This window comes from Podarcis vaucheri, assembly GCF_965113315.1.
Source record: "Podarcis vaucheri genome assembly, chromosome: 5".
Taxonomy (NCBI): domain Eukaryota; kingdom Metazoa; phylum Chordata; class Lepidosauria; order Squamata; family Lacertidae; genus Podarcis; species Podarcis vaucheri.
In genome coordinates, this window is record NC_138763.1 from 67,518,845 (window position 1) to 67,546,692 (window position 27,848).

Consider the following 27,848-nt stretch of genomic DNA (forward strand, 5'->3'; position numbering starts at 1 on the left):
TATAAAAGGTGTTACTTATATTGAACTTTAATTGTTTTTGTCCGACTGCCCTGCGCATCCTCAGCCCCTGTAGGGTATGAGAGGGAATCCTTCCAAGGCCTAAGCCAAGGTTCCTACATCTGAAATTCAATAAAGTTGTGGCCTAATTTTAAACCCATACACTGTTGTCATGTCTCATTTGGGGGGGGGGTAGGCTCCAGGGACAGGGTTTAGCACGTGGGCTCGCAAAATGTGTTACTTATATTGAACTTCAATTGTTTTTGTTTGCAGAATTAGCTGTGTCTCTAGAGATTTCCTTGTTGCTGTTTGCACCTATTCCATCTCCAACCCTGCTACATTCAGTGAGAAAGCTGAAAGGGGATTGTAAGACCATTCAGCTGAACATGCCTGGTTCTAATTGCAGGGAAGCTTGCAAGGATAATCTGACTGATCTACTTAGCAAAGGAAGGTTGGGATAATAATAATAATAATAATAATAATAATAATAATAATAATAATAATTTATTTATTTATTTGTACCCCGCCCATCTGGCTGGGTTTCCCCAGCCACTCTGGGCAGCTTCCAACAAAATATTAAAATACAATAGTCTGTTAAACATTAAAAGCTTCTCTAAATGTCTTCAGATGTCTTCTAAAAGTCTGGTAGTTGTTTTTCTCTTTGATATTTGGTGGGAGGGCATTCCACAGGGCAGGTGCCACTACCGAGAAGGCCCTCTGCCTGGTTCCCTGTAACTTGGCTTCTTGTAGCGAGGGAACCGCCAGAAGGCCCTCGGCGCTGGATCTCAGTGTCTGGGCTGAACAATGGGGGTGGAGGCGCTCCTTCAGATATACTGGACCGAGGCCATTTAGGGCTTTAAAGGTCAGCACCAATACTTTGAATTGTGCTCGGAAACGTGTAGATGGATGAATCTGACAATTGTCCATCGCAAGGTCATATCTGAGCATAGCATGAAAAGAGGGTGAGTGGGTCAGGTGATCCAGCGATGGGGCGAGAGACAGGGGAACGGCTGGCTGCGCCGTGGTTAACTCACCCACGGCCACACTCATACTGAGAGCTGATTGGCTGGTGCTGTCCCGTGAGGGCAGAACTCCAGCAACAACAATGCAGCTGGCATGATGTAGGTAAGAGGTGGCAACCTTCCACCCCCTAAGCAACTGTTGTGACCCGGGATGCTGAATTTGATTGTATATTGTTTTCGAAGGGCATATTTGGTACACTTGCTTATAAATGCAAATTGTATTAAATTTCTCCTCCATCCCTTTCTGGGTGTGCAGCAGACACACCTGACAGATGCATATCCCCCCCCCCCAAGAACTGATCTATTTAAACTTTAGTTTCTTTGTATTTTAGTTTACTTTCTTCGTTTCATTGACAGTGCAATCGACAGCTCACTGAAATTAATAGTAAAGCCAATTGATGTGATCGGTTCTCAAACACATTTTTTGTAGATGAAATTTTGCAGTGCATGAATTGCATGTGAACCAAATTTACCTTTTATCTAGCACATTTCTAACTTGCCCTGCATTCAGAATAATCTCAGGGGAACACAACATTCCTGCAAAAATTGTAGTCTGTTATATTCTTCTATAGATACATGCAGTTTATAGAATCTTTCTTTTCTTGCACACAGTAACCTAGATGAGTAACTAGAAATATTTGTCACGGATTTATGGTAGAAGTGACTTTTAGGGACCCATTAGCTTTGCATTTCTTGATTTCATCAGTCATGAAATAGTGATTGACCAATACCTTGGATGAATATTCAGGAAGGAAGACACCAAGTTCGAAAGGAAGACTTGTTGCATGCCTAAGAGAAATCACAGGAGCCAGGGCAAAGAATGTTTTGATTTTTTGAGACAGCTCTGGTATGGCTGAAAATGCTATGAGGCCTAAGGAGAAAGAGGGAGGGAGAAAAAACACAGTGAGCATTTAGAATCATGTTAAGTGATTCTCCAGTTTACCAAAAGGGTATTCCCTGACCTGAAAGCAGAGATGCAGAGCCTGTGGCTGGCCTAATATTATTGACTGGGGCTGATGAAAGTTGGAGTCTGACAGCAATCTGGAGGGCTACAGATTCCCTATATGTATTCTAAATGATCACTGGAGCTGCTGGGAGGAAATTGAAGGATAGCAATAGATCTACCAAGGATGGAGAAACCCGAGTGCTACCTCTACCACTGCAACTTTGAAACCACTTGCCAGGAAAGGAAGGCAGTTGTTGTGATTATTCAGTTCTCGAAATGTTTCCCTCTCAATTATATGCTCATCAGGTGAATGAGCAGATGAACTCTGCCCCTCGAGCTACCAAAAACTACATAGTCGTAGCCGTTCTAGACTCTGCACTCAGATTCTGTAGGTCTTTCTTGATTTAAGAACTGGCACCACTGTACCGCAATGGAAAGATAGCCTAAGGTAAATGGTGCAAGCACATTTTCTTGTTACCGAAAAGCCTTTAAATCAATCTCACTCTGAGAAATTGTGAACTCTAGGTGTACGTAAGCAGCAAGGCTCTTATGGTAGATGATGGGGCACGTTTTAAGGTTCCGTCACCTAACTTCAGAACCTCTTTCCTCCCCTCTTTTGAAGCTGATGGGTGGTGGAGACAAGAGGACTAGTTGAAGACAGGTCATTGTATGTATCTTACGTTCAGGCTGGTGATTTCTGTTCCCTATCTATATCTCCCATCTATATCTATCTATCTATCGATCGATCGATCTATCTATCTATCGATCGATCTATCGATCTATCATCTATCTATCTATCTATCTATCTATCATCTATCTATCATCTATCTATCTATCTATCTATCTATCTATCTATCTATCTATATCATCTATCATCTATCTATCATCTATCTATCTATCATCTATCTCTATCTATCTATCATCTATCTATCATCTATCTATCATCTATCTATCTATCATCTATCTCTATTTATCTATCATCTATCTATCTATCTATTATCTATCTATCTATCTATCTATCTATCATCTATCTATCTATCTATCTATCTATCTATCTATCTATCTATCATCTATCATCTATCATCTATCTATCTATCTATATCTATCATCTACAGTGGTGCCTCGCAAGACGAAATTAATTCGTTCCGCAAGTTTTGCCGTCTAGCGAATTTTTCGTCTTGCGAAGCACGGTTTTAACGGTTTAACAAAGTTGCAAGACGTTTTCGTCTTGCGAAGCAAGCCCATAGGGAAATTCATCTTGCGAGGCAAATCGCAAACGGAAAAACCTTTCGTCTAGCGAGTTTTTTGTCTTGCGAGGGATTCGTCTTGCGAGGTACCACTGTATATTTAAAAAGCTGTCTTCTCACTTTTCCTGAAAAGCCCTATGTACTCCATAGTGGAGTCAAGCAAGGTCACAAAGGGAATGCAGACACAACAGTGCCAGGGTTGGCGCAAGATTGACTTCCAACACAGAAAAAGGGGATGAGCAGCTTATAGTGGAACAGCTGCCTCTAGAATCCAAAACAGCAAAACACAGGACAAAGTGAGCAACAGAGAGAGAGGGGAGAGAAAGGAGAAAGAGAGAAAGATATGGGATTGTTCAATTTTAACATACCAATGGTAGCACCTTCAGAGTAGCCTACATAATACAGTTGCTTCTGCCCAGTTTTCTTCAAAATAAAGTTGATCACTGCTGGAAGGTCATACATGCCCATTTCATGGAAACTGAAATAGTAATTGGGAAATAAGATTGGGCTTTTTAAATTTTATTGCAAAATTAGTGACTCCTATGAGCTCACAAATATTTCACATTTGTGCCAGTCCACTCATGAAGTGAGGTGAAGCAGCTGCCTCAGGTGGTGGAAGCCCCTGAGGCAGCAGCCTTGCAAGTACCCCTCACACCTTGCCACCTCCACCACTGGTGGAGAAGTGGTGTCAGCATTGGCACCCATCTATGGTGAGATCTCATGGAGCATGAGAGATCAGGTGAGATTTCAGTGAGATCTGGCAAGATTGCACCATAAACCAGTGCCAATGCTGCTTCTCCTTCAGTGGTGAAGAGAGTGTGGAGGGTGGGCAGAGGTGGTGCCAGTGGAAGTGGGCACATGGTGGTGGTGCCAATGGAAGTGGGTACATAGTGGGGCACCACTTCCCATTTCAAGTGGTGAAATGGGATGCACCACCCCTGTTTTCCCTAGAGTTGGCTTCTGGGAAGTTTTGTTTGAAATGTGTGTGTGGAATGAGATGATGGAGCCACCATCTCTACTCTCCACTTTAATTTTTTTAGCTATGGGTTCCAGCAACAGAACATCACTAAAAATCACACACACACAAAAGAAAATCTCATGAAGGGGAATCACACATAGAAAAAGGCTGTAGAGTGTGAAGATCCCCAGTGACTGCCAGTCAGTGTAGAGAATACTCAGGTAAATGAACCATGTTTGCTTGAACCATGAACCATGCCATCAGAATAAATACATTCCAACAACGTAATACATTCCAGAAGCCCGTTTGGCTTCCTCAATGTTTTACAACCGAGGCGCGGCTTCTGATTGGCTGCAGGAGCTTCTTGCACTCAAGCAGAAGCCGCGTCGGATGCTTACGAAAAAGTTCAAAAACCAGAACACTTACTTTAAGGTTTTCGGTGTTCAGGAGCCAAAATGTTCCAAAACGGAGGTGTTTGGAAATCGAGATTTGATTATGCTTGGAAATTTCATTAATATTACCTACCTTCATAATTGGGATGTGGGTGGCGCTGTGGTCTAAACCACAGAGCCTAGGGCTTGCCGATCAGAAGGCGGCGGTTCAAATCCCTGCGGCAGGGTGAGCTCCCGTGTTCAGTCCCAGCTCCTGCCAACCTAGCAGTTCAAAAGCACGTCAAAGTGCAAGTAGATAAATAGGTACCTCCCCGGTGGGAAGGTAAATTGTGTTTCCGTGTGCTGCTCTGGTTTGCCAGAAGCGGCTTAGTCATGCTGGCCGCATGACCCGGAACCTGTCTGCGGAAAAACGCCAGCTCCCTCGGCCAATAAAGCGAGATGAGCGCCGCAACCCCAGACTCGTTCGCGAGTGGACTTAATGGTCAGGGGTACCTTTACATTTTTACCTTCATAATTTGGTATTGTATCACAGCTGATTGGCTAATAACCTATGTCCCAACAGCGACGAATAGGTCAGCATAGTTGAAGTAGGAGATAACATTGTCAATGGCTGTAAAGCTGTTCCTTTTTTGTTCAAACTACCTGAAATCCCAAAATTCATCCTGGTCAGTTGACAAATGTTGGTGTCTCCGAGACCAGCTTGACCCTCTGCTGTTCCCCAGCCAAACATCATAGCCAGCATCCGCTAATATGAATCCAAAGCTGTTGTTGGCCAAATTTTCAACCCAGTAGCTAGCTTCTGTAATCAATCCATGTTGCAACAACACAACAGCCTTGGGACCTGTTTTGAAAACAAAGTCTTTGTTTTAACAAAGCAGACAAGAATTTCTGTGCCCTGGTAACAAAGATGTTTTTGATGAATCTCCCATATTCCTAAAACATTCTTTATATTACAGTACATTACATCCATAAGTTGGTTAGGCTGTGGTCTCATCCAATGGCATGGATTTGAGCCTTGATTGTAGAGGAGGCTTGTTAGCAAAGCGCTATTCAAGCATTCAAAATATTTGTGAGGGATTAAAATGGGAATGGAATAAAGGCAGGCACCCACCAGCTGTGCTCCCAAGGCCCCAGTCAACACTGGATGTGTCTGCCCTCTCACTGTCTTTCCCGGAAAGTCTCATGGGAGCTTGGAAGCATGCCCTGCTTCCATGGGGATGCCTCCATGTGGTCCTGGAAAGTCAGGGTTCTCACTTATGGGGAGGACTATACGGTAAGTATGTTCAGTTGATAGACTACGGATTTTGTTGTTGTTGTTGCTGCTGTTGTTGTTAAACACACATAACAAGATACCTCCCACTGGAAGATTTTTTTGCCCAAAGGGTATTCTGTTAATTGTCAAATAATAGCCATCATCTGTTAACACGTCATACTCTTCGCTGGGGTATCCATTGTAGGAAATCACCTCACTCTGAAAAGAAAAAAGAAAATAGAAAATGCTGAGAGCTTTTGATTCGGAATGGTTTAATCTATCTGCCAGGAAGGAGACATTTAAGCAGTATGTGAACAGTGTCATTATACGGTTTAGTCACCAAAAGGCACAGGAGATGCTTGAGTTTCTTCTGTTTGTTCTCTTCTTGTTTAAGAGATACAGATATCTTCATACACTACATTCAACAAGTGTACCATCTGTGCACTTTTGTACACAAATTGTTGAGTTGTACATAGTGATATTCACATGTAAATTTCCTCAAAGGTGTGCCTTTGTTTACAGCAGTTCAGCTGTGCAACTGATGTTGAACCCTCAGAGACAGATGTGGGTTGATGCTGCTAATTTTTCTTTACTGTCAGATTTAGACTCAGGTCTTAGCCACACTTCTTCTTGTCCAACCACTTCTCCCTGTGGAAAACAGCTCTTTAGCACTCAGTAAGAGTGGACGGCAATTCGGATTTTATCCAGATTGACGTTTGCTCCAATTTAGGGCTAAAGAGTTGTTTTTCCATGGGAAAGGAGCGAGGCAAGGGGAAAATCCATTGGACCCATTCCTAGAAGGTTAGGGCCAAGCAGAAAACCACTCAGACCCATGTTTTCAAGGCACAGGACAAGCAGAAGTGTGGATGAGCCCTCAGGCCTGACCCCAGAGGCAGGTAGTGCTTCGCTGGCAGGAGGCAACGCTGAGGCCAAGTCAGACAGCTCTTCTTTGGCATTTGGGATGTCTTGTCAGGACAGAGGCAGGGCTTTCTCCTGACTACTCGCTCGGGCCTTCCCTCATCCCAGGCCTCACAGGCAGTGGCGTAGCAAGGTCAGGTGGTACCCAGTGTGGAAAATTATTTGTCACACGCCCCCCCCCCCAGGACTTCCTCCCAAATTTTGGGTTTCTTCAAGCCTGCTGACATCTCCCTCTTTATGCAGGGATGGTACTGTTTTAGCTACAATAAGAATCACCACTCAGCTAATAAGTATAGAACAGGTGTGGCCAACTCTCAAGAAACTGTGATCTACTCATAGTTATCATTTATACCCCGCCCATCTGGCTGGGTTTCCCCAGCAATTCTGGGCGGCTTCCAACAAAATATTAAAATACAATAGTCTGTTAAACATTAAAAGCTTCCCTAAACAGGGCTGCCTTCAGATGTCTTCTAAAAGTCAGGTAGTTTTTTTCCTCTTTGATATCTGGTGGCAGGGTGTTCCACAGGGCAGGTGCCACCACCGAGAAGGCCCTCTGTCTGGTTCCCTGTTACATGGCTTCTCGCAGCGAGGGAACCACCAGAAGGCCCTCGGCGCTGGACCTCAGTGTCCAGGCAGAACAATGGGGATGGAGACGTTCCTTCAGGTATACTAGACCGAGGCCATTTAGGGCTTTAAAGGTCAGCACCTTTAAAGGTGCTTCAGAGGAAGTAGCCATAAAATCAGTGGACCATGCTTATTCGTCTTACATTTTCTGCTATTTTTATTCAGATTTGACAGAATAGAAATACACTGTATAAATACATAAGCCAGGGCATATGAACTATATAAGTCTTGGTACAAATGTTAACAGGATGTGGGTGGCACTGTGGTCTAAACCACTGAGCCCAGGGCTTGCCGATCGGAAGGTCGGCGGTTCGAATCCCCGCAATGGGGTGAGCTCCCAAAAAGTTCCAAAAAGTGCAAGTAGATCAACAGGTACCGCTCCAGCGGGAAGGTAAATGGCATTTCCATGTGCTGCTCTGGTGTTGGTGTTCCATTGCGCCAGAAGCAGCTTTGTCATGCTGGCCACATGACCTGGAAAAACTGTCCGTGGAGCGGACAAACGCCGGCTCCCTTGGCCTGTAAAGCGAGATGAGCACCGCAACCCCAGAATCATTCATGACTGGACTTAACTGTCAGGGGTCCCTTTACCTTTACCTTTACCTGTACTACTTTAGACATGCAGTTTATGTGCTTATGCATGTGTATTTACCTTATGCAATTATCAGCATTTATTATGTATTTGAGAGCCTAGAATTTCTGTAACAATATGAAACACACAAAATATCTCATGAAGGGCAAGGTGAAGTGTCAGAGCAAACACACCACAACTAAAAGCAGAAGCTGGAAATACCATATGGGAAGCCTCCAACTTGGGGACGTTCTTCTCACATTGTATTATGTGTATGCATCCCTTTATTCTGGCTTTGGAAAAACACTGATGATGCAGTCCAAGTAACAGTATGCAGCTTTCTGTCTCTGATGAAGCTCCTGCATTTTTAGAGAACTTTATGACTAGCTGAAATTCAGCAAATGACACTTTTCTCTACCTTGCATCTTCATGCTGGTATGTAGACAACACTGATCAAGTGGTGCCATTTTTGTTCAACAGAGTGTTTTCTCTCTACTATGACCTAATGCTGTGTGCTATTGAATTTTCCAGAATACATCCATGCTTCCCTTGGGCAGAGGTAAGGCGTAAGAGTTGATGACTAACAAAGGTATTATAGATTAGAATTGATTCACCTTATTTGGTTATAAAAAAGTAACAACATTGTGTCAGCAGTGCAAATATCCTCTCATCAAATGACCCAATATAATTTGATTAGTTAAATAAATAACCAGCTATGTCCAGACATATAGGTCACCTACTTGCAAATTAGATTACTCTGCTTACTTACAGGCAGCACATTGATTAGTAAACACTTAGGTTCCTTTTCCTTTCCTTTTCCGCATCTTCTATTCTGCCTGGCTATTAAGGCAGAACTTCTAATTTGTAAATGTAAAGGTAAAGGTAAAGGACCCCTGACAGTTAAGTCCAGTTGTGAATGACTCTGGGGTTGCGGTGCTCATCTCGCTTTCAGGCCGAGGGAGCTGGCGTTTGTCCGCTTCCACAGACAGTTTTTCCAGGTCATGTGGCCAGCATGACTAACCTATTTCTGGCAAAACCAGAGCAGCGTACGAAAATGGCATTTACCTTCCTGCTGGAGTGGTACCTATTTATCTACAGTCATACCTCGGGATAAATACGCTTCAGGATAAGTATTTTTGGGTTGCGCTCCACGGTGACCCGGAAGTAACAGAGCGCGTTACTTCCAGGTTTCGCTGCTCTCGCATGCGCAGACGGTCAAAATGATGTCACGCGCATGCGCGGAAGCGGCGAAACACGACCCATGCACACGCAGACGCGCTGTCATGTCTTACGTTCTGTTCAGGATGTGAACAGGGCACTGGAACGGATCCCATTCACATCCCGATGTACTGTACTTGCACTTTGACGTGCTTTTGAACTGCTAGGTTGGCAGGAGCTGGACCGAGCAATGGGAGCTCACCACGTCACGGGCATTTGAACTGCCAACCTTTTGATCGGCAAACCCAAGGCTCAGTAGTTTAGACCACAGCGCCACCAGCAACCCAAAAACCATTTTGGCTCTCCTAAAGACTCTAAAGATTTCCTCTGCCTCCTTAATCCCCCTTGCCTGAGAATAGGTAGGCAGAGAGCAATCAGGAGAAGTTATTGAAGGGATTCCTCTCCTATATCTATGAACCTCCTTTGTATTAATTGTCATTGTTTGCCCAGATGCTCTGCATTGAGTGGCATGGGCATAGCCAGGATTTATGTTGGGGGGGTCAGAACTGAGTTGTCTGCAATGCAATTGGTCGGTTTGTTAAGTATTTTTATTTATTTACTTGATTGTGAGGGGCAGCTACACCCCCCATGGTGAGTAGGGAGAAAATCCTTTGTATCCTTGCAGGATACTGGTGCAAGGCAGGAGGAAGGTTTCCTCCCCACAGCAGAGAGTCGGAATTTGGGGTGGGAGGGGGCACGCCCCCCTAACATATAGGCTAGCCTCCCCCAAATAAAGCCTGGCTACGCCCATGGAAGGGTGTGTGTCTCTGAGTGCAAAGATAAGGAGGGGAGGGGTGAAAAGCTGTGCAATCTTCATCCATCATAAACAGGGAAAGAAGGGAGGATGGAAAGGATTGGGGGGGGTGACAGAATGAAGGGAAAGCAGAAAGAGTCTCCCCCCCATCCTACCTTCGCACTCACAAGGAGCTGCAGTGAGAGCTGCTCTGCCTGAAGCCCATATAGTCAAATGACTGGCAGGTTAGTGATACCTGGATGTTGTAACCAGTGGAGGAGCAAGGGGGGTGGGGGCAGCGTTGTAGAGAAGCACCTTTGCAAAAATAAAAATAAAAAAATCCTGGGGGCCCGATCCTGCCTTCCCTTGCTTTTCTGCTCCCTGATCTCCAGGGAGGTAAGATTTTTTTTGGGGGGGGGGCTCTCCAAGCGGGGAGGGGTCATCCGATCTCCGTGGGTCTCCACGTGCCGGAGATAACCAAGGAGCTCTGCGAAGTTGGCCAGGAAGTTGGTGGCGAGGAGGAGTAGTTCTGAAGAAGAGGGGACTGAGTGACTGGAAAGCTGCCTGCTTCTGAGACTGGAAGCTATTCTCCTTTTCAGTGCCTGCTTTGGAGAAGAGAGGTCCTTCACAGAAGATGATTTCCCTAAACACTTCTGTTCAGTTTGACCTGACGTCACAGTTGTTCTCTCTGCATCTGCTTTTGTTCTCTTTTCTTCCCCTTCTCCTTCCTTTCTTTTTAAAAAGCTTTCTCACAGATCACTCACTATTTTGCTGGTCTCCCACCCCTGCCTTATTCCTTGATTGGAGTGATGGAGGAAATTTTATGTCACATCGTTTGATGAACTGAGTAAGAACAGAAAGCTGTTTGACAGTGGAACAGTAGCGGGGGGGGGGGGGCACGCTTGCCACGGCTGGAGAGGGAAAGGCAAAGCCAGGCGGGGACAGAGGCTGACGAGGGAGCGAGCGCTTGGAGAGGAAAGGGAGCCGGGAGAGAGAGAGAGGCAGGCGTGCAGGAGGGACACAGCTGGCAAGGCAGCTGCCTGCGAGAGGAGCACTTCCCGAGTGAGGGAGGGGCATGGACAGGCAGGGAGAGCAGGGCATGCACCCAGCCACAGAGGTGGGAAGGGGACGCATCAGCATCACGATGAAACTCAACCCCACTCGGTTCCACTATACAGGCAGCATCGAGTTCAGCAGGCATTTTGTCACCCCCCTCATGACGGCACCCGGTGCAGTCCGCCCCCACCACCCCTTCTTCCGCCACTGCTCACAGGCCACTGGCCCAGGATCAAATTCCCCTCCCCCTGTTATCCCTCCCTCCTCCCTCCTGGCCAGCCCTGTCAAGAAGTCTCCACAAGGCTCATGATACTAGGAAGGAAATTGGAAGGACTGTTGGTACTCTTTGCCTCCTGTTTTCCAGGCTCATCGGTATCACTTAAGGAATAGTTTTGCATTTCCCTTTAGCTTGTATGTCATCACTCCCAATTGCATCTCCCCACCCCATGATGTTCTTGACCTGGGATTGCCAACACGGTGCCCTGTGGATGTTGTTGGACTAGAACTCCCATTAAGCCCTGACCATTGGTCCTGCGGGCTGAGGTTCATGGGAATTGGAGTCCCATAACAGTTGCTTGAGGGGACCTTGTTGGCTACCCCTGTTCTAGACTGGGGGAGGAAAGACAGAAGGAGCAAACACTGCTCTTCTGCATTTCAGGCCCATCTCAGGCCTGCCTCTAATAAGATTAATAAAAGATGACGTAGCTTACGACATTCATGTGAACTTCAGGATTTGCAACTCTTCCTCTCCTACTGAAGTCTTCTAGGATACCAAATAGACAAGCAAGTGCAAGAAACCACAACTTCTTTCCATAAATCTATTTTATAAATGGGGTGGAAGAGGAGACAACAAAGTAAGGGGGAGGATCTTACATCAATCAATTATGCTAGCAAAATATATACACTTTATTCATATATTCCAAAATGTATAAACTGCTCTACATTCAAAGAATACCTGAGTAGCATACAAAAATACACTATATAGATGGTCATTTTAAACCTAGTACAAATCATGAAACAATCTTAAAAACATGATGCCAAAGCTGCAAAAACCAAGGAGGCTAATTTGGGAAGAAAAGTTTTCAACCAACATCAAAATATAGAACTTGCTTCCTTTCTCGGGCAGGAAATTCCAGGGAGCAGCAGTGCTAAAAAACACATGCTCAAGTCACAACATGCTCTATGAACAGGTTCATGTGTCACCATGAACAAATCTTCATCCACAGATCTCAGCGACTGAGGTAGGCTGCACTGGGAGAGACGGCTTCCCGGACCTCTTAGTCCATAAATGTCTACGAGTTTATACAAAAGTAGTCAAACCTTGAATCTAGCTAAGTAGCAAACTGGCAGCCAGTGCAATGCTTTCAAGCAAAGGTTTTCCTAAATAACTTTTTTTTTTGTACTAGTCGCAGCCGCACATAAAGCACGTTACAGAAATCAAGGTTAGAAGTTATTCTGTGGCTCACTGTTGGCAAGCTCTCTCTATCAAGGAACAGTAGCAGCTGGCATTTCAGTCAAAGATGGGAAAGGGACTCCTAGACAGACCAGTGGGTCATTTGCACATGCACCAATAGTACCTGACCATTGGTTGGGAGTGATGGAAACTGGAGTCGAACAACATCTGGATGGTCACAGCTTCCACACTCCTGCTTTAAAGCGTCTTCTTTAAAAAAAGTTGCTAGCTACACCACACATTATTTGACCACTGTTGCCTTTTAAACTCTGACCCCAATAAGCCCACTTGCTGTTCTCACTTTCCATTTAAGTCTGTCTCCTTTGAGAGCACTAAGGAAGGACCAACATCAAACTTCTTAGCCATTTATAGGAGATGCTGACTGTTTCCCTAACTGTCAAAGCTATGAACATCTTTGATGAGAGCCAAACATAGTAAGAAATAAAGATTTGCCAGACATAGAATAAGTGACCATATTACCATTCTGAGTCCTCTTGCTGTGCTTGACAGGAGCAGGATTTTCAAATAATGCTTCCTTCTACAGCACCAACGTTAGTAACCACTAGAAACACGCCTTCTTCATGTTGCACAAGAAGGGATTTGTTTATCTGCTAGCCAGTTCTTCAGCATCCATTCTCAGCCTCCGCAACATGGCAATAATGCTGTGGCAACTATTTTAGCTATTAGACATCTTCATGGAAAACAATGGCTCAATGTTCCCGATTCATACACACCTCAAAAATTCCGCTAATGAGGTCAAGTGGGCGGCAAGGGAGGATGCTTTGTGTGGATCCCCATGGTTTGTTTCGATACTTATTTGTAACGTTGTGACATTTTAAAATGTCATGGCCTCTTCTCAGCTGGTGGGGGGAGGCCACGGTTGAGGTCCAACACAGATTCCCATGGTGGGCACAGATCCTGCTTGGGCGTGATCATGGAAGGCTGGCCATGTTGCAGCAATAGCAGGCAGTGGCGTAGCGTGGGTTGTCAGCACCCGGGGCAAAGCAAGTAATTTGCGCCCCCTAACCCGTGGATTTACGCCCCCTAACCTGTGGATTTGCACCCCTAACCCCCAGATGTTGCGCCCGGTGTGGCCGGCCCTCCCTGCACCCCCCACGCTACGCCACTGATAGCAGGTGACCTTGTGGACATGGCTTGGGGGGGGGACTGGAAAGAAGACTGAAGGTGGAGGTTGTTCCTCTGGTCCATTCCTGGGCATAAAAGCCAGCTGCACGCAGGCCCCAACCTGGACTCTGATGAAGACAGGCGTTGCTGGAGGCTCTTGAAAAAGCTGAAAAGCTTTGAAGATCCTGGGGTTTTTCTTTGGCAGTGGCAGCAGCAGCAGCAGGCTGGGAGAGCTACTGAAGAGCAGCAGCAGCAGGTCATGGCAAGCAGAGACCAGGCACTGGGGTGAGGGCTGTAGACATGTGTTCTACCCTTCTTCCCTCCTTTTTGTTTTTGGCCTGTGCTGAACCTTCTATTTGTCCTAGCTAGAGGCCTTTCTGTATTAGGCTTATGCTATACCCAGTTCTAAACCTCTTCCGCATATATTGCTTCACCAAATCACACGGCTTTAATTTCAACAGCACCCAAATCCAGCTTTACCTCTTGCACTCTGCTTAATTTTTTTAAAAAACTGTTTTATTATGCTTTTAATTATTTTCTGGTGTAGCTTAATTAAGGATTATTTAATGCCCTAATGGATTTGCTATTCTATGTGCACATGCCAGGGTTCTGATTTGGATCAGAGAGAATAAACCTGAGCCAGAAAAAGACTTTACTGCCAGGCACAAATATCCCATTTGAGTGCAAGGTTCTTGTGGCAGTGATGGTTGTGTAGCATCAGCTGCACTTTCATGAAACAGACTATCTAGACTCATGGTTCCCAACAAGGGGCACACGCCCCACAGAGGGGCAATTTGATTTTTAAGGGGGGAGTTGGAGAATGAGTTATTAACAGTTAATGGCCCTTTAGGCTTCCTCCACATGAATAGTTCACTTTTTGAATAATAAGAATTGTATGTCATGGGGGGGGGGGGTCAGGATTTTAGAGATGCTGAGGTGGGGCATGGCCAAAAAAAGCTTGGTACCCACTGATCTGGATGCATTTCCATTTGACTTCAGAATGGATTTTGGTGCCAAAGCATCTTTGGTCACCCGGATCAAAGACCTGTATTGGGAGGACGGGGAAGTGTAATCCTTAATCCCTTAAAGGCTTTTGATACAGTGGTACCTCGGGTTAAGAACTTAATTCATTCTGGAGGTCCGTTCTTAACATGAAACTGTTCTTAACCTGAAGCACCACTTTAACTAATGGGGCCTCCTGCTGCTGTTCTCATCCTGAAGCTCTTAACCCGAGGTACTATTTCTGAGTTAGTGGAATCTGTAACCTGAAGTGTATGTAACCTGAAGTGCCTGTAACCCGAGGTACCACTGTACTATTGGTTATAGTATGCTCCTGGACCAGTTCTGCAAGGTGGGAGTGGAACACCCTCAGGTGCTGCAGTGCTTCCACACCTACTTGAAGGACTGGTTCCAGAAAACAGCAGTGGGAGTCTTGTGCTTTGCCGCATGGCGGTTATGCTGTGATGTACCTCAGGTTTCCCATGCTTTATAATATCTCTACGAAGCTATTGCGTGGACAGGCGGAGTCCCCAGATCCTGCACGGTCCCCCTGTCATGTGGAATAACGACTCATGACAACGTGCTATGGGATTAAATTGGCCACAACTTTATTAAATTTCAAATGTGGGTAGACCTTGGCTCAGGCATTGGGCGTTCTCCCTCCCCGGTCCCCAGCCGGGGACCTAGGGAGCATCAGGGTTATCCAGTGTGGGGGGGGCGTCTCTGGAGAACATATGTTCAAGCAGAGATGGCCGCCCCCGTAACGCCGCCGCCGCAGGAGGGAGCAATGACGACCTTTCGGTGTACGGCCAAAGCCTCCCTTCAGAAAACCCCTTTAACGGGGAACCCTGGTATCGCCGCCGCAAGAGGAAGATGGACAAAAGGATTCCGCCCAAGGCCTGATACCGTCAAAGTTGTGACGTTTTGCTACGGGAAAGGCGAAACCTGCCAATGCAGGGAAATTCCTTTCCAGCCCCTTAACAGCGACCTTAACGTAGCAGCGCCCGCATACCTGTGAAGAAAAGTTAACCTGCAAAACCTGTGAAGAAAAGTTAACCTGCAAAATAAGACCTTAACTGAGGGTGGGGAGGGTGGGAGAAGCTCTGGAGCCAAGTGAGGATTCCTATGTAAGATCCTCCCTCTATTGTGTGGGCAGGTAATCCCCCCCTACCTGGCCTGGTCTCCTTGGCAAGGCTTCCCCCAGGTGGGATTGGACAACTGACTGAGGTAGGCGGAGACCTCCAGGTATCCCACCTGAGGGAAGGCAAAGCCAAGTTTATGCTGTTGGAGCCGCTCCAGATCTAGGGGCTGCACACGTCCACGCAAAGTGTGCCCCCCATTTTAAGCGGGGAGCAGTCATTGCTAAGTTGAAATCTGGGGTTACAGGGTAATGTGTCATCAATACACAGATGAAACCCAACCCCATTTCTCTATGTTACTGGAAGTTGGTCAAGTTGTGCAAATGTTGGAGTGATTTCTAGGGTTGCAATGCATTGGATGATGGCTTAATCAGAATCTTGACAAGACATACTTTGTGATTGCATAACCACATCAGATGCAACTTATTCCAATCTAAAAGAGGCTTCACTATCCGTTATCACACATGGTGGGGCAGAGCCACCCTCCCAACCAGCTGCTTTCTTGGACCAGGCTGGGCTGAGGTAGCAGTGAGGTTTGGGCGCAAGCACCAGCCTAGTATAAGTAAGCAGCAGTGATATCAGTATTAGCTGGGTGGTTCCACAGTTCAGCTCCATCACATGCAACACCACAACGGATTACTTCTGTGCATTACCCCCTTTGTAAGAGGAATTTATTTTATTTTCTCAGGAAAGAGGAGAAGAGATTCATAGGGACAGGAGGGGAATCAAAATTTGTGACCTATTTTTGATAATGCAGTAGGGGAGGGAAAGTATGTTTTATGAGCAATCCTTGCAAAAATAATATTTTTAATTAAAAACAAACAAACCCTTGCGATCTTGTTAAGCACTTGCAAGGAATGTTTGCAATACCCAGCTGAGTTCTGGGGAGGCAGGATGGTGCTTAATCATTTCTACTCTCCTATACACCTCTTTCTGCATCTTCTTATAAACTGCACCAAAGAGAATGTCTCGTTATGGAAATATGGCAAGCAACTGGATTTCATTCATCATTACCCCAATCATAAGTTACCATATTTGAGTTGAGGGCAGTTCCATGTTGAAGCAATGGAGGAACCACACTTCTAGTCCCACTCCAGCATCGCATCTCCTTACCCAACATCAATGCATCTTTCTTAAGAAGTATTTACTGAGTTTTCAAAACAATGTGCGTACAAGATAAAGAATGAAGAAACATAGAATAAGAACTGTGTGGAGCACGTTATTGCAATTAGGATGAAATAGACAACAGTACACTATTGCAGATATCATGATGAAATAGATCCTGCAAAGGGACACTTTGTAAATAAGAGTGACATAACAGTAAGTTAGCTTCGCCACATAGAGGACACTGATGACATATGCAGTGTATAAAGCATATAAATGGAGACCATACAACACCTAAAAGGTCTTGTTTCATAACCCCTCTTAGAACAGAGCAACAAATGCCAAAAACTGCACCTAGCAGTTGCAGGGCTCTGTGGGAATCCTCATAAGGGAGCTGGTCCTGGAGGAAGAACTGTGAGGGGAGAGACTTTGTCAGGCAAGGCCTCCTTCCACCTGCCTTGCCCCACCCTCTAGTCTCTGTTTCCCAATTTGTATTGTATTATTTTATGTACTGTGGCTTGCCGTTGTTTTAGTGATTATAGTTTAGAAATTATTTATTGTAACTGTTGAGTGGATTTCTGTTTAACTTTTATACGTTGATATTATTCTTATTTTATGCTATTCTAATGATTGTTGAATGTTACTTTTATGATGTAGATTGCTTGTTTTAAAGTTTTGTTTTGTTTTCACATTTTTGTACTGCATTAGATTGTTATAAGATGCACATTGCTTCAGCTTGTAAACCGCCTTGGATATTGTAAGCTAGAAAGATGGTATACAAATTAAAAATGATGATGTTGATGAAGTGGTCCTTAAGTGTCTCGTTGCTCAGCCCTGGTGCCCCTAAATTCTTCTGGTGAAAATTCACAATTTGTTTTTTCTCTGTTTAGAAAAAAAGATTGCAGGATAGGCCTCAGATCTTTCTTTGGGGTGTGCAGGTTCCTCGTCCCCCCTTCTCCAACCCTCCTTCTCTCAGTTGCCAAAGAGGGTTTCTAGATGGTCTGTTTCAGAATCATTCCAGGCCTTTGATTGGTCTGGTCAGTCTGAAAGGCCTGACAATGAAAGGGAGGTGTCTGCTGAGCAAAGTCAAAAGATATTACTAAATCAGTGGGATATCTCTGGACTAGTTCACTCACTGGATATCCTCTGCCTCTCATGCTATGTCCTTACAGTGATAATTCAATGGTAGTTGTCTCTGTTTAGCGAAATGTCACAAGACAGGCCACAGCTCCTATTCACCTCAGTTATGTGGGCAGAGGGATTGATTCTCTGTGCAATAATTTTATTAGTTTTCAATTACAATAACCCAATAAAAGCCTCATTGTCAATACCAAATTATAATACCAGATTATAATACAATTATTAATGCCAAATGTTCAGATGCCAAATTATATTATTTTGTTGGCTCCCTGCATGCCAGAATTGATGATTTGATAATTTACTTAAACTCTGCATTCCAAAAACTTACAAATTCCAATGACACACCAGTCATAATAACAAACCCTTATACCACAGCTGCAATTTTAATGACTTCCATTTGCATTAACACATCAAACAATTTACAGTCCTTCAGGTGAAGTCTTCAAACTCTCTTTTTGCTCTTCTTGTGTGTGGCTATTATTCTGTCCTTATACTTTATTATGTCTATCTTTTGTCATTTGTTGCTGTTATCCATCATACCTTGGGCGGAGCTAGTATTCCATTTCTGTTTCTTAAGTTCTCCATTGCACAGTTCCAAGCTTCATTGTTTTGCAACTCAAGCAAACTGTGGGTTTCAGTGGCCTAGTAGGGCTCTCCATGTTAGCAGGGTACAGGGTTTGTTGTGACAGGTGTAAAAGAAAGAATGGTTAATAAAAGATAGTGAATTAAATCTATTATAGCAAAATATCGATTTACAGAGACTTCCCCATCCACTCTATGATTTTGCAGTACACCAGTTTGGGGGCATTGAGGCCCCAGATGAAATCCCAGTGGTTCCAGTATGATATATTTTTGTAGTAAAGTAGGTTAGAGATGCGAGAAAGTAAGATGGCTGTATCTCCTGGGCTTGCAATGATGTCATTCCCACCAGACCACACTGCAGTTGGGACACTCATGTCTTCTACTTTATACAAAGGCGGAACGCTCTGGAGAGTAAAAGACAGAGGATCAATAAACACCCATAAACACACCCATAAACCCTGAGGCAATCTGAGTGGCAGTCCAAGCTCCCCTGAAGAGCTACCCCTGTGGTCTGCGGCCCATCATGCAGCTAGAATGATGAGGAGAGGAGAAAGAGGAAAGTTCTCCTCATTTCTTTGCTGCCAGCACCATGTCCCCTTCATGGGAATGGCAGAGTGTTTGAGGTGATGGAAATGGCTCTGGGACCCCCTCCAAGCACACGGAGCTTGATCTGAGTGAGGAAAAGGAGTTTGGGGGTTGGGAGATTCACCCCACATTTTGAGGAGGTGGTAGAGTGACTGCTTTGCATGCAGAAACCCCTGTCTGAAATCATGGAGAGCTGCTGCCTTGGTGTGACACAACTCTGAGCTAGATGGAATCATAGAATCATAGAATCATAGAGTTGGAAGAGACCACAAGGGCCATCGAGTCCAACCCCCTGCCAAGCAGGAAACACCATCAGAGCACTCCTGACATATGGTTGTCAAGCCTCTGCTTAAAGACCTCCAAAGTAGGAGACTCCACCACACTCCTTGGCAGCAAATTCCACTGTCGAACAGCTCTTACTGTCAGGAAGTTCTTCCTAATGTTTAGGTGGAATCTTCTTTCTTGTAGTTTGGATCCATTGCTCCGTGTCCGCTTCTCCGGAGCAGCAGAAAACAACCTTTCTCCCTCCTCTATGTGACATCCTTTTATATATTTGAACATGGCTATCATATCACCCCTTAACCTCCTCTTCTCCAGGCTAAACATGCCCAGCTCCCTTAGCCGTTCCTCATAAGGCATCGTTTCCAGGCCCTTGACCATTTTGGTTGCTCTCCTCTGGACACGTTCCAGTTTGTCAGTGTCCTTCTTGAATTGTGGTGCCCAGAACTGGACACAGTACTCCAGGTGAGGTCTGACCAGAGCAGAATACAGTGGCACTATTACTTCCCTTGATCTAGATGCTATACTCCTATTGATGCAGCCCAGAATTGCATTGGCTTTTTTAGCTGCCGCGTCACACTGTTGGCTCATGTCCAGCGGCTCATGGACCAGCGGTCTGAATCACTGCAAGGCCACTTCCTCTGGGGGCCTCTCTTACTGCAGAGTTTGTTTCCAAGCCAGGCTTCTGCATCACCCCTGCTTATATTAAAAATAAAAATAATACTCAGGATCGGAACTGTCGTATTTGGACTAACTAAGAGTATTGGAGCTGAACAAAATAAGAATATCATTCCCTGAAATCTAGAGCACGGATTGTTTAATTTGGTATTGGATAATTGGCTTTTTTAATTGCATTATAATTTGGTATTGTATTAATGTGGCTTGTATTGGATTGTTATAAATGAAAATTAATTAAAATTGTTTTATTTTGTTTTTAAAAAAGAACATATTGTGGAATGTGGCGTAATTAATCTCTAGTCTATGGTAAGTGATACTGAGTTTGCACTCTTCTTTAAGGGCTGAAGAACTTGTCTTCCACATCACATTCATTTAGTCTAGGATTCTTGACCCCACAATGGCCAACTGGTTATCCCCACAAACTGTAATGATCGCCGGCTGCTGTGGTCTCTCCATAGTAACTATGTAATCAGAGACATTCTGCTTCTGCTTACATGGAGAGTTGTAGACAAGCTAGTCCCAATCTGAATTGAAGCTATACATGGCTAACTCAAGTTCGTCCATTTCAATGGGTCTACGCTGAATAGATCTAAGTTGGATACAACCCATTTGAGGGTTGTTATGAGAATATGACAGGGAGGAGGAGAACCACGTATGAGCTCCGTGGAGGAAAAATGGAATACATATAAATTAGTGAAGAAACTTATTTTTTCACCTAAAAATTGTTCTCTCTTACCTGGTTATATCTTGCCTCATTCTTGTTCCCATAGTCAAAATACCTGAATAACCCCGAATCTCTTATCTATCAAAATAATAGGAGAGCCATAGAATTAGATAATGCATTATACATATTACTGAACATTGTGAAAACTCTGCCACTGCTGGTATTATCAGCAGACAGCTTGAAGCAGAACAATAGTACCAACTTAAAATGGTTTAATTGTGGTTAAGGGCTTCCCAGGGAATGCTACGCACACTAACAATTCCAGTATTCTTTGGTGGAAGCTCTAACACTTAAGTGTTATATCGGGTCCTCCCTTAAAGAGGGCACGTATTGCAGTGAGACCTGGACAATCGACTCCCTGTGTTGTGGGTAGGTATGATTGGTCAGCCACAACATCCTATTGGTAGGTCCCTCATAGCTGGGTGCAATCTGGCCAATGGGACGCAGTCCAAACGGTTCAAGGGACCTATTTATACCCATGCAAGCTTCCCCTTTCGGCGCGTTCATTCGGAACACCAGTCCACCTCTCCCTACTTTTAGGGCTTTGTGCTCGACCTTGCTATCCTGTCGTGTGTCGTCTGTCGTTGGGATAGGGGCATGGCAGGAGTTTTCCCCACTTGGCTGATTGGCTGTTGCCATTTGGGTTTCGCCTGCCACTTAGCAAATCATCACAATTTGTAAGGTTGCGAAGCTACAGGGAACCAGGCAGAGGGCCTTTTCGGTGGTGGCGCCCGCCCTGTGGAATGCCCTCCCATTGGATGTCAAGGTGATGGACAACTACCTGACATTCAGAAGACATCTTAAGGCAGCCCTGTTCAGGGAAGCTTTTAATGTATGATATTTTAGTGTTTTTTGGTTTCTGTGGAAGCCGCCCAGAGTGGCTGGGGAAATCCAGCCAGATGGGCGGGGTACAAATAATAAATTATTATTATTATTATTATTATTATTATTATTATTATTATTATTATTATTGCGGATAGGCTCTGGTTCAAGTGATAGGGATGGGAGAATGCTCTTGCCATCCCTATGTAAGGGTATTCCGTTAAAGGAATCCAGGGACTCAATGGTTTGGTCAGCCCCTGAGAGGGGGTTGTGCCTGTGCCTTATTCCAGGGGGACATTTGGGTGGCGGAGATAGCCTGTTCCCGGCTTTCCGCTTATCCAGGTGTTCACCTTTGGCTGACCTATGCTGGAACCCTGGGTCAGTGCTAATAGTACTAAACAACTATTTTACTTTTAAAAGACAACTGAAGGCAGCCCTCTTTAGGGAAGTTTCTAATGTCTGATGATGTACCGTTTTTAATATTCAGTTGGATGCTTCCCAGAGTGGCTGGGGAAACCCAGCCAGATGGGCGGGGTATAAATAATAAATTATTATTATTATTATTATTATTATTATTATTATTATTATTATTATTATTATCATTATTATCATTATTATCATTATTATTAATATACCTGCACGGCAGGGAGCTAGTTGAACCAGAACCTATGCAACCATTAACTTTCTGTAAAGACTCTCCTCCCTGGAAGAGAGGGGAGTGGTTGTGGGCGGGAGCCCGAGCTGCGCCCCTAGCAGGGGTCGTTAGCCCCCTGCCTCCTTCTCTCACCTGGCTGGCGCCCACGCCCCTCGGCAGGCACCCAACCAGGTGCCTCCGAGGGGGCGTTTACAGCAGCTTTTTGCTGCGGCACCAGCTCCTCCTTGGCCTAATTCTTCTTTCCTTTGTCTCGTCGCGAGTCACCCACCCTCCACTCCCTTTGAGCTCAGGATCTTAGTTCATTGGCCTTGCTATGGACCTTAGGTTGGTCGCCCTGGTTGACCAGGGGGCCTGGCAGGAATTTTTCCATTTGGCATTTGGCTTTGTGGTTTTTTCGCCTACCTCGTAGCAATCGTCACAACTTTCGTGGTATTGGTGGGTAGGTTAGGCATTGGAATAATGTGTTGTGGTGTGTGGAAGTGCTAGGTGTGGCCATCGCCTATGCCTTCAATATTTGGGTATTCCGTTAAAGGAATCTGGGTGTCGTGTATTCCGTCCGATGCCTGCTTGGCGGGAGGCCATGGCACGACCCTCGGTGACATCAGGGGAGAGCCTATAGTTGGATTAGCATCAACAGGCTCCACCTACTGGTGAATACACCCCCCTGTTTTAGACTCACCCCTCTCCGAGTGGGTGGAGTCACCTGACGTAATCCAATGCCTAAGCCAATGCCTTTTCACTTGCTGTAATCAATAAAGTTGTGGCCTTTTCTTGCCCATTAACCTTATATCACGTGTCCTTGCATATTCATTCCACATTGCGGGGGTCGGGTCCTCGAACCACAATCAATAAAGTTGTGGCCTAAATTCTGCCAAAAACCAAAACCAAAATTTGAGGCCAGTGTGAATTTATTTAGGGGGGAGGTTTCTGGGTCTGAATACACAAATGCAGTCAATATGAGTTTGCAATTTTTGACAGACCATAGAACCATAGAACCCTCTTGACCACCACATCTGCTTAAAAGTGCACAACTCTACCTGTTTCCAGTGTAGAAAGTTTTTAGATGATGTTGCATCTGGATAATGAGCTGTATACACATCTGCACGACTCTGTGAGAAACATTTGATTTGAAAAGCAAACACATTTTTAAAATTTATTTTTAAAAATAATAATCTGAGGAACAGGCAAAGGAAACTACATCTGTAACTAGTCTAGAAATAAGGTGAGTAGGATAGCATACAACATGGGTAGGCAAACTAAAGCCCAGGGGCCAGATCCGGCCCAATCACCTTCTAAATCCGGCCTGCAGACGGTCCTGGAATCAGCGTATTTTTACATGAGTAGAATGTGTCCTTTTATTTAAAATGCACCGCTGGGTTATATGTGGGGCCTGCCTGGTGTTTTTACATGAGTAGAATGTGTCCTTTTATTTAAAATGCACCGCTGGGTTATATGTGGGGCCTGCCTGGTGTTTTTACATGAGTAGAATGTGTCCTTTTATTTAAAATGCATCTCTGGGTTATTTGTGGGCATAGGAATTCGTTCATTCCCCCCCCCCCAAAAAAAATATAGTCCGGCCCCCCACAAGGTCTGAGGGACAGTGGACCGGCCCCCTGCTGAAAACGTTTGCTGACCCTTGGCATACAATTATGCACGGTGCAGAGGGAGAGGGTTTGGGGTTTCACCCTCTTGTATCTCAAGAACCTGAAGCCACCCAGTGAAGCTTTTGGTTGGCAGATTCAGGACAGACAAAACAAACGATCTTTGCCCCCCAGTGCACAGCTCAGCTGGGAACTGGCTTCTGCAAGATGCAATGCTGGTTTTGAAAGGCGTCGAGAAAAAATCACAGACGACAGATCAGTCAGTGGCTGCTTGTCAAGGTAATGTCCAACCCCAATGCTGTGCTTTTGAAAGTATTAAAAGCAGTGCCATTTTTTTCTAGAAAAAGAGTTCGCCTCCCTCTTTCTCTTAGAATGGCAACAGTGCCCACCTAAGAGGTGCCGGTGAGTTCCAGCTGAAAAAAGGCCCTGACTTAAAGTATTTTAAAAGCCCAGTCATACTGCTACTCCTTTGATTATATCCGAATTTCTTGTTGTATGGTATTTTGTGTTTGCATAGTACTTAGGGGATTGGTTTACATGAAATGCTAAGCTAAAAACCTTGACTTAGTTTCAAGTGTGAAGATTCTTGGAAAGGAGTTTGCTTCATTCCTTTCAGGGTCCTCCTGCTCTTGCACTGCTGTGAGCTGAGCCATGGTTTGGCTTAGCTTGTCACACAAACACAAGTTCGTGGTTTGTTTCCAGTCTAGACAAACCCTGAGCTGTAAACCCAGGAACTCTAATCTCTCTGGGATCCCATTTGCTCACCTTTCATGTTTAGCAATGGTCACCTGAGCTGCTCCACATCTGCCTCTCTCAGGTTTCCAAGGCTGAGATAGCACCACCTTGTGGTGGTAGTGGGGAATAGAGGGGACATATTGCAATGAGAAAAGGACTGGAGCAGGAAGCTATGCAGTTTCAGTGAGAATGAGGAATTTGGGCAAACACCAGTGATTTCAGAAAACGTTTGAAGTGTAGTAGAAATGACTGGCTGACAGCTGTGTGTTTTTTCCCATCAGAGCCTTTTTGTGCGGATAAGGGAGGGAATATGGGAGTAATTAGCCTCCCCAAAACTCCTTCAGGGTTGTAGAGGAGGCAGATTCAGCCGCAGTCGCCCAATATCTGACACCCATCCCGAGGGATTGTGGGGGCAGAGGGCATTGAGTGGAAAACACACACACCTAGGTAACTCTCCGAATGTCATCGTCATGAGCAGAGGGCTCCTGCTTATTTTTAAAGATAAAATTCGGACTTATTTAGCAGGCTTACTTTGAACTAGCGGAGAGAAAATAACTTGCAAATTTAACCAGCCACTGAGAAGGATTAGATCTGGAGAAAGACTTTTGCTACAACTTAAGACGCTGCTTGGGATATGTGAGTAGACTTTAAACCTAACAAATGAAAAGGATGGTGTGGAATCTGGACTATGAGTTAATTAAGAGGAGGATGAAAGGACGCCCCGGTTTGATTTATTGTATCAGCGTAGAAGCAACATTTCATAAACAGCTGGAGAGACACCAAAGAACTTTGCCTGAGATTTATGGTGGAGTGGAGTGACGCAGTTTAAAATCTGCAAGCAGCCACAGAGAACTGAAAGTAACTTTGCTAAGTCTGACCAGCTTGTTGAATCAACATATGGATTACCGGTAATTATATAGTCCTGGGGGAGGTAAGCCTTTAATGTTCTATTTCTTGATATCTGTATTCCCAGTTATATTTGGTAAAACCTCCCCCAGAAAGGCTACTACTTAAAAAACAGCTGGTTTGGAAAAGCATTTGGTAGCTGCTTTGATTTGTTTATATGTGGTCTGAGTGTGGACTTGGCAGCTACCTTCAGTGGGAAAAATCCTGGACTGAGTTGTTAAGATCTGGCAGAAATATCAGCTTGCAAAGAGATGCTGCGAACGCGCAGAGGGGAACCCAGGAGAGTTGCCAAGGGCTGCTGGCGTCTCTTTGTTTGAGACTTGGAATATTACAGCCCTTGAGAGCAGAAATATAATATGGATTTCAACAAGGAAGATTCCACACAGATTTATAAAAGCGAAAGTTGAACAGACCAGTGGCTGAAGGAATAAAAATAAATAAAAGACAGAAGGATTAACATTGGAGTGGTTCACTGAAGAATTATGAAATGCAATGCGACATTGGTTGATCAGCACTCCGCAAACTTCAGAGCATGGGAAGACACTCAAAAAGATAGATAATTCAGCATTTGTATTTGGCTTTTTTATGATTAATTGTAATTTGGAATGTTTTAATGTGGTTTTAATTGGTTTAAAATGGAAAATTTAATAAATATTATTTCCAAGAAGAAGAAGAAGAAGAAGGGGAAGGGGAAGAACAAAAAATGTGCACAGATTTGTTTCATTGAAAACACATTCTGATCTGAAATCATATCATGTGCAATCTGGACATATGCAAATGTGCCAACCCATGAAGGCTGCAATGCTGTACACGTTTTCCAGAAAGTAAGTTCCATTGAAGTCAGTGAGACTTGCTTCTGAGTAGGCCTGCATAGGATTGTGGTGTAATGGTGCAATTCTAGGCATATGTACTCAGGAGTAAGTCCTCTTATGTTTCCAAGCACAATTCAAAGTGTTGGTGCTGATCTTTAAATCTCTAAATGGCCTCAGAACGTCTCCACCACAATCGTTCTGCCTGGACATTGAGATCCAGCACCGAGGGCATTCTGGCGGTTCCCTCACTGCAAGAAGAGTAATTGCAGGGAACCAGGCAGAGGGCCTTCTCGGTAGTGGCGCCCGCCCTGTGGAACGCCCTCCCATCAGATGTCAAGGAAATAAACAACTATCTGACTTTTAGAAGACATCTGGTCAGCCTTGTTTAGGGAAGTTTTTAATGTTTGATGTTTTATTGTGTTTTTAATATCCTGTTGGAAGCTGCCCAGAGTGGCTGGGGAGGCCCAGCCAGTTGGGCGGGGTATAAGTAATATATTATTATTATTATTATTATTATTATTATTATTATTATTATTATTATTATTATTTCTGTTCAACAGGACTTTTCCAGTGTGTAAAGCATTTTCATCTGACTCTAACCAAGATTTCAATTAGCCATGGAATTTTTGCTCCCTTTGGAAGCTTTTGCCTCAAAAACGAAAGCTTGTGAAAAGTAGAACATATAGCTAAACCAGTAATCAACTACTATGCCTTCTTCACACATCTACATACCATATTTAGATTTGTTGCATTGAATCCACCCGAAATAGTGAACATGAGGCGCACACATAATTTCTGCATAAAAGAAGCGCGGCATAATTTCTGCATAAAGTCTCTCACAGGCTTGCGAGTCAAAACAAATTCTCCTCTGGCAAGCATGCTCTGTAAAGATATAAAGACCTTACATATAATGAAGCTTTCATAAAGTGGCAAAATAAGCTACATGCCTCTAGGGAATTCCTTCTCCCTGGCTGCACCTCCTAAAAGGTTTAAATCGGAGACCAGGAGGAGGAAACCATGTGGTGACCATGTGCCCTCAGTGTGCCTGCATGTGCCAGCTGCACCTGCTCCATCTCCAACCTTCCCACATTCGCTGATAACACCCAGATCCAGTTACAGGGAGGTTTGTATGCCTGTCCAACCAAATCTACTTAAAAGTCCCCTTCAGACCTTCCAGTTCAATGCAGGAAGGTTGGGGGTGTGGACAGTGACAAAGCTGCATGCTCCGGCACCAGGGATAGAGCGTAGGTGGGGGAGTGGCTGGCGCGCATCCCAGGGGCATGGCATGTCACTTGTGGGGGCATGGCATGAGCCCGGGGGGTGTGATGCACCGCCCGCAGGGGCATGGTGCGCGTCCAGTGGGCTTGACGCATTGCTCACTGGGGCGTAGGCCCTGGCATGGTGGGGGGGCGTGGCATGTGTCCAGGGGTAGCCACAATTGTAGCCCCCTCCTCGATGGTGCCTGGGCTGGTGCGCTCTCCCCACGCCCCCCCTTCCTCTGCCAGTGAGTGTGGATAGGCTCATCTATTTCATTTTTCTCCGTTTCTCATTCTCCCATGCTTAAGCTCAGTTCTGCAT

General features: G+C 44.9%; 1 protein-coding gene across 1 annotated transcript in view; it reads right to left on the reverse strand.

Annotated features, from left to right (window-relative positions):
* Positions 1-27,848, reverse strand: part of LOC309532946 (uncharacterized protein) — a 52,754-nt gene that overhangs the window by 4,642 nt on the left and 20,264 nt on the right. Inside the window, exons 7-16 of the mRNA XM_082223734.1 lie at positions 27,003-27,152; positions 23,254-23,325; positions 20,752-20,817; positions 18,648-18,877; positions 12,865-12,922; positions 11,642-11,749; positions 5,916-6,033; positions 5,205-5,403; positions 3,581-3,690; positions 1,751-1,890 (exon numbers count right to left, since the gene is read on the reverse strand). Of these exons, the coding sequence (XP_082079860.1) occupies positions 1,751-1,890; positions 3,581-3,690; positions 5,205-5,403; positions 5,916-6,033; positions 11,642-11,749; positions 12,865-12,922; positions 18,648-18,877; positions 20,752-20,817; positions 23,254-23,325; positions 27,003-27,152 (1,251 nt within the window). The remainder of the gene's footprint in view (positions 1-1,750; positions 1,891-3,580; positions 3,691-5,204; positions 5,404-5,915; positions 6,034-11,641; positions 11,750-12,864; positions 12,923-18,647; positions 18,878-20,751; positions 20,818-23,253; positions 23,326-27,002; positions 27,153-27,848) is intronic.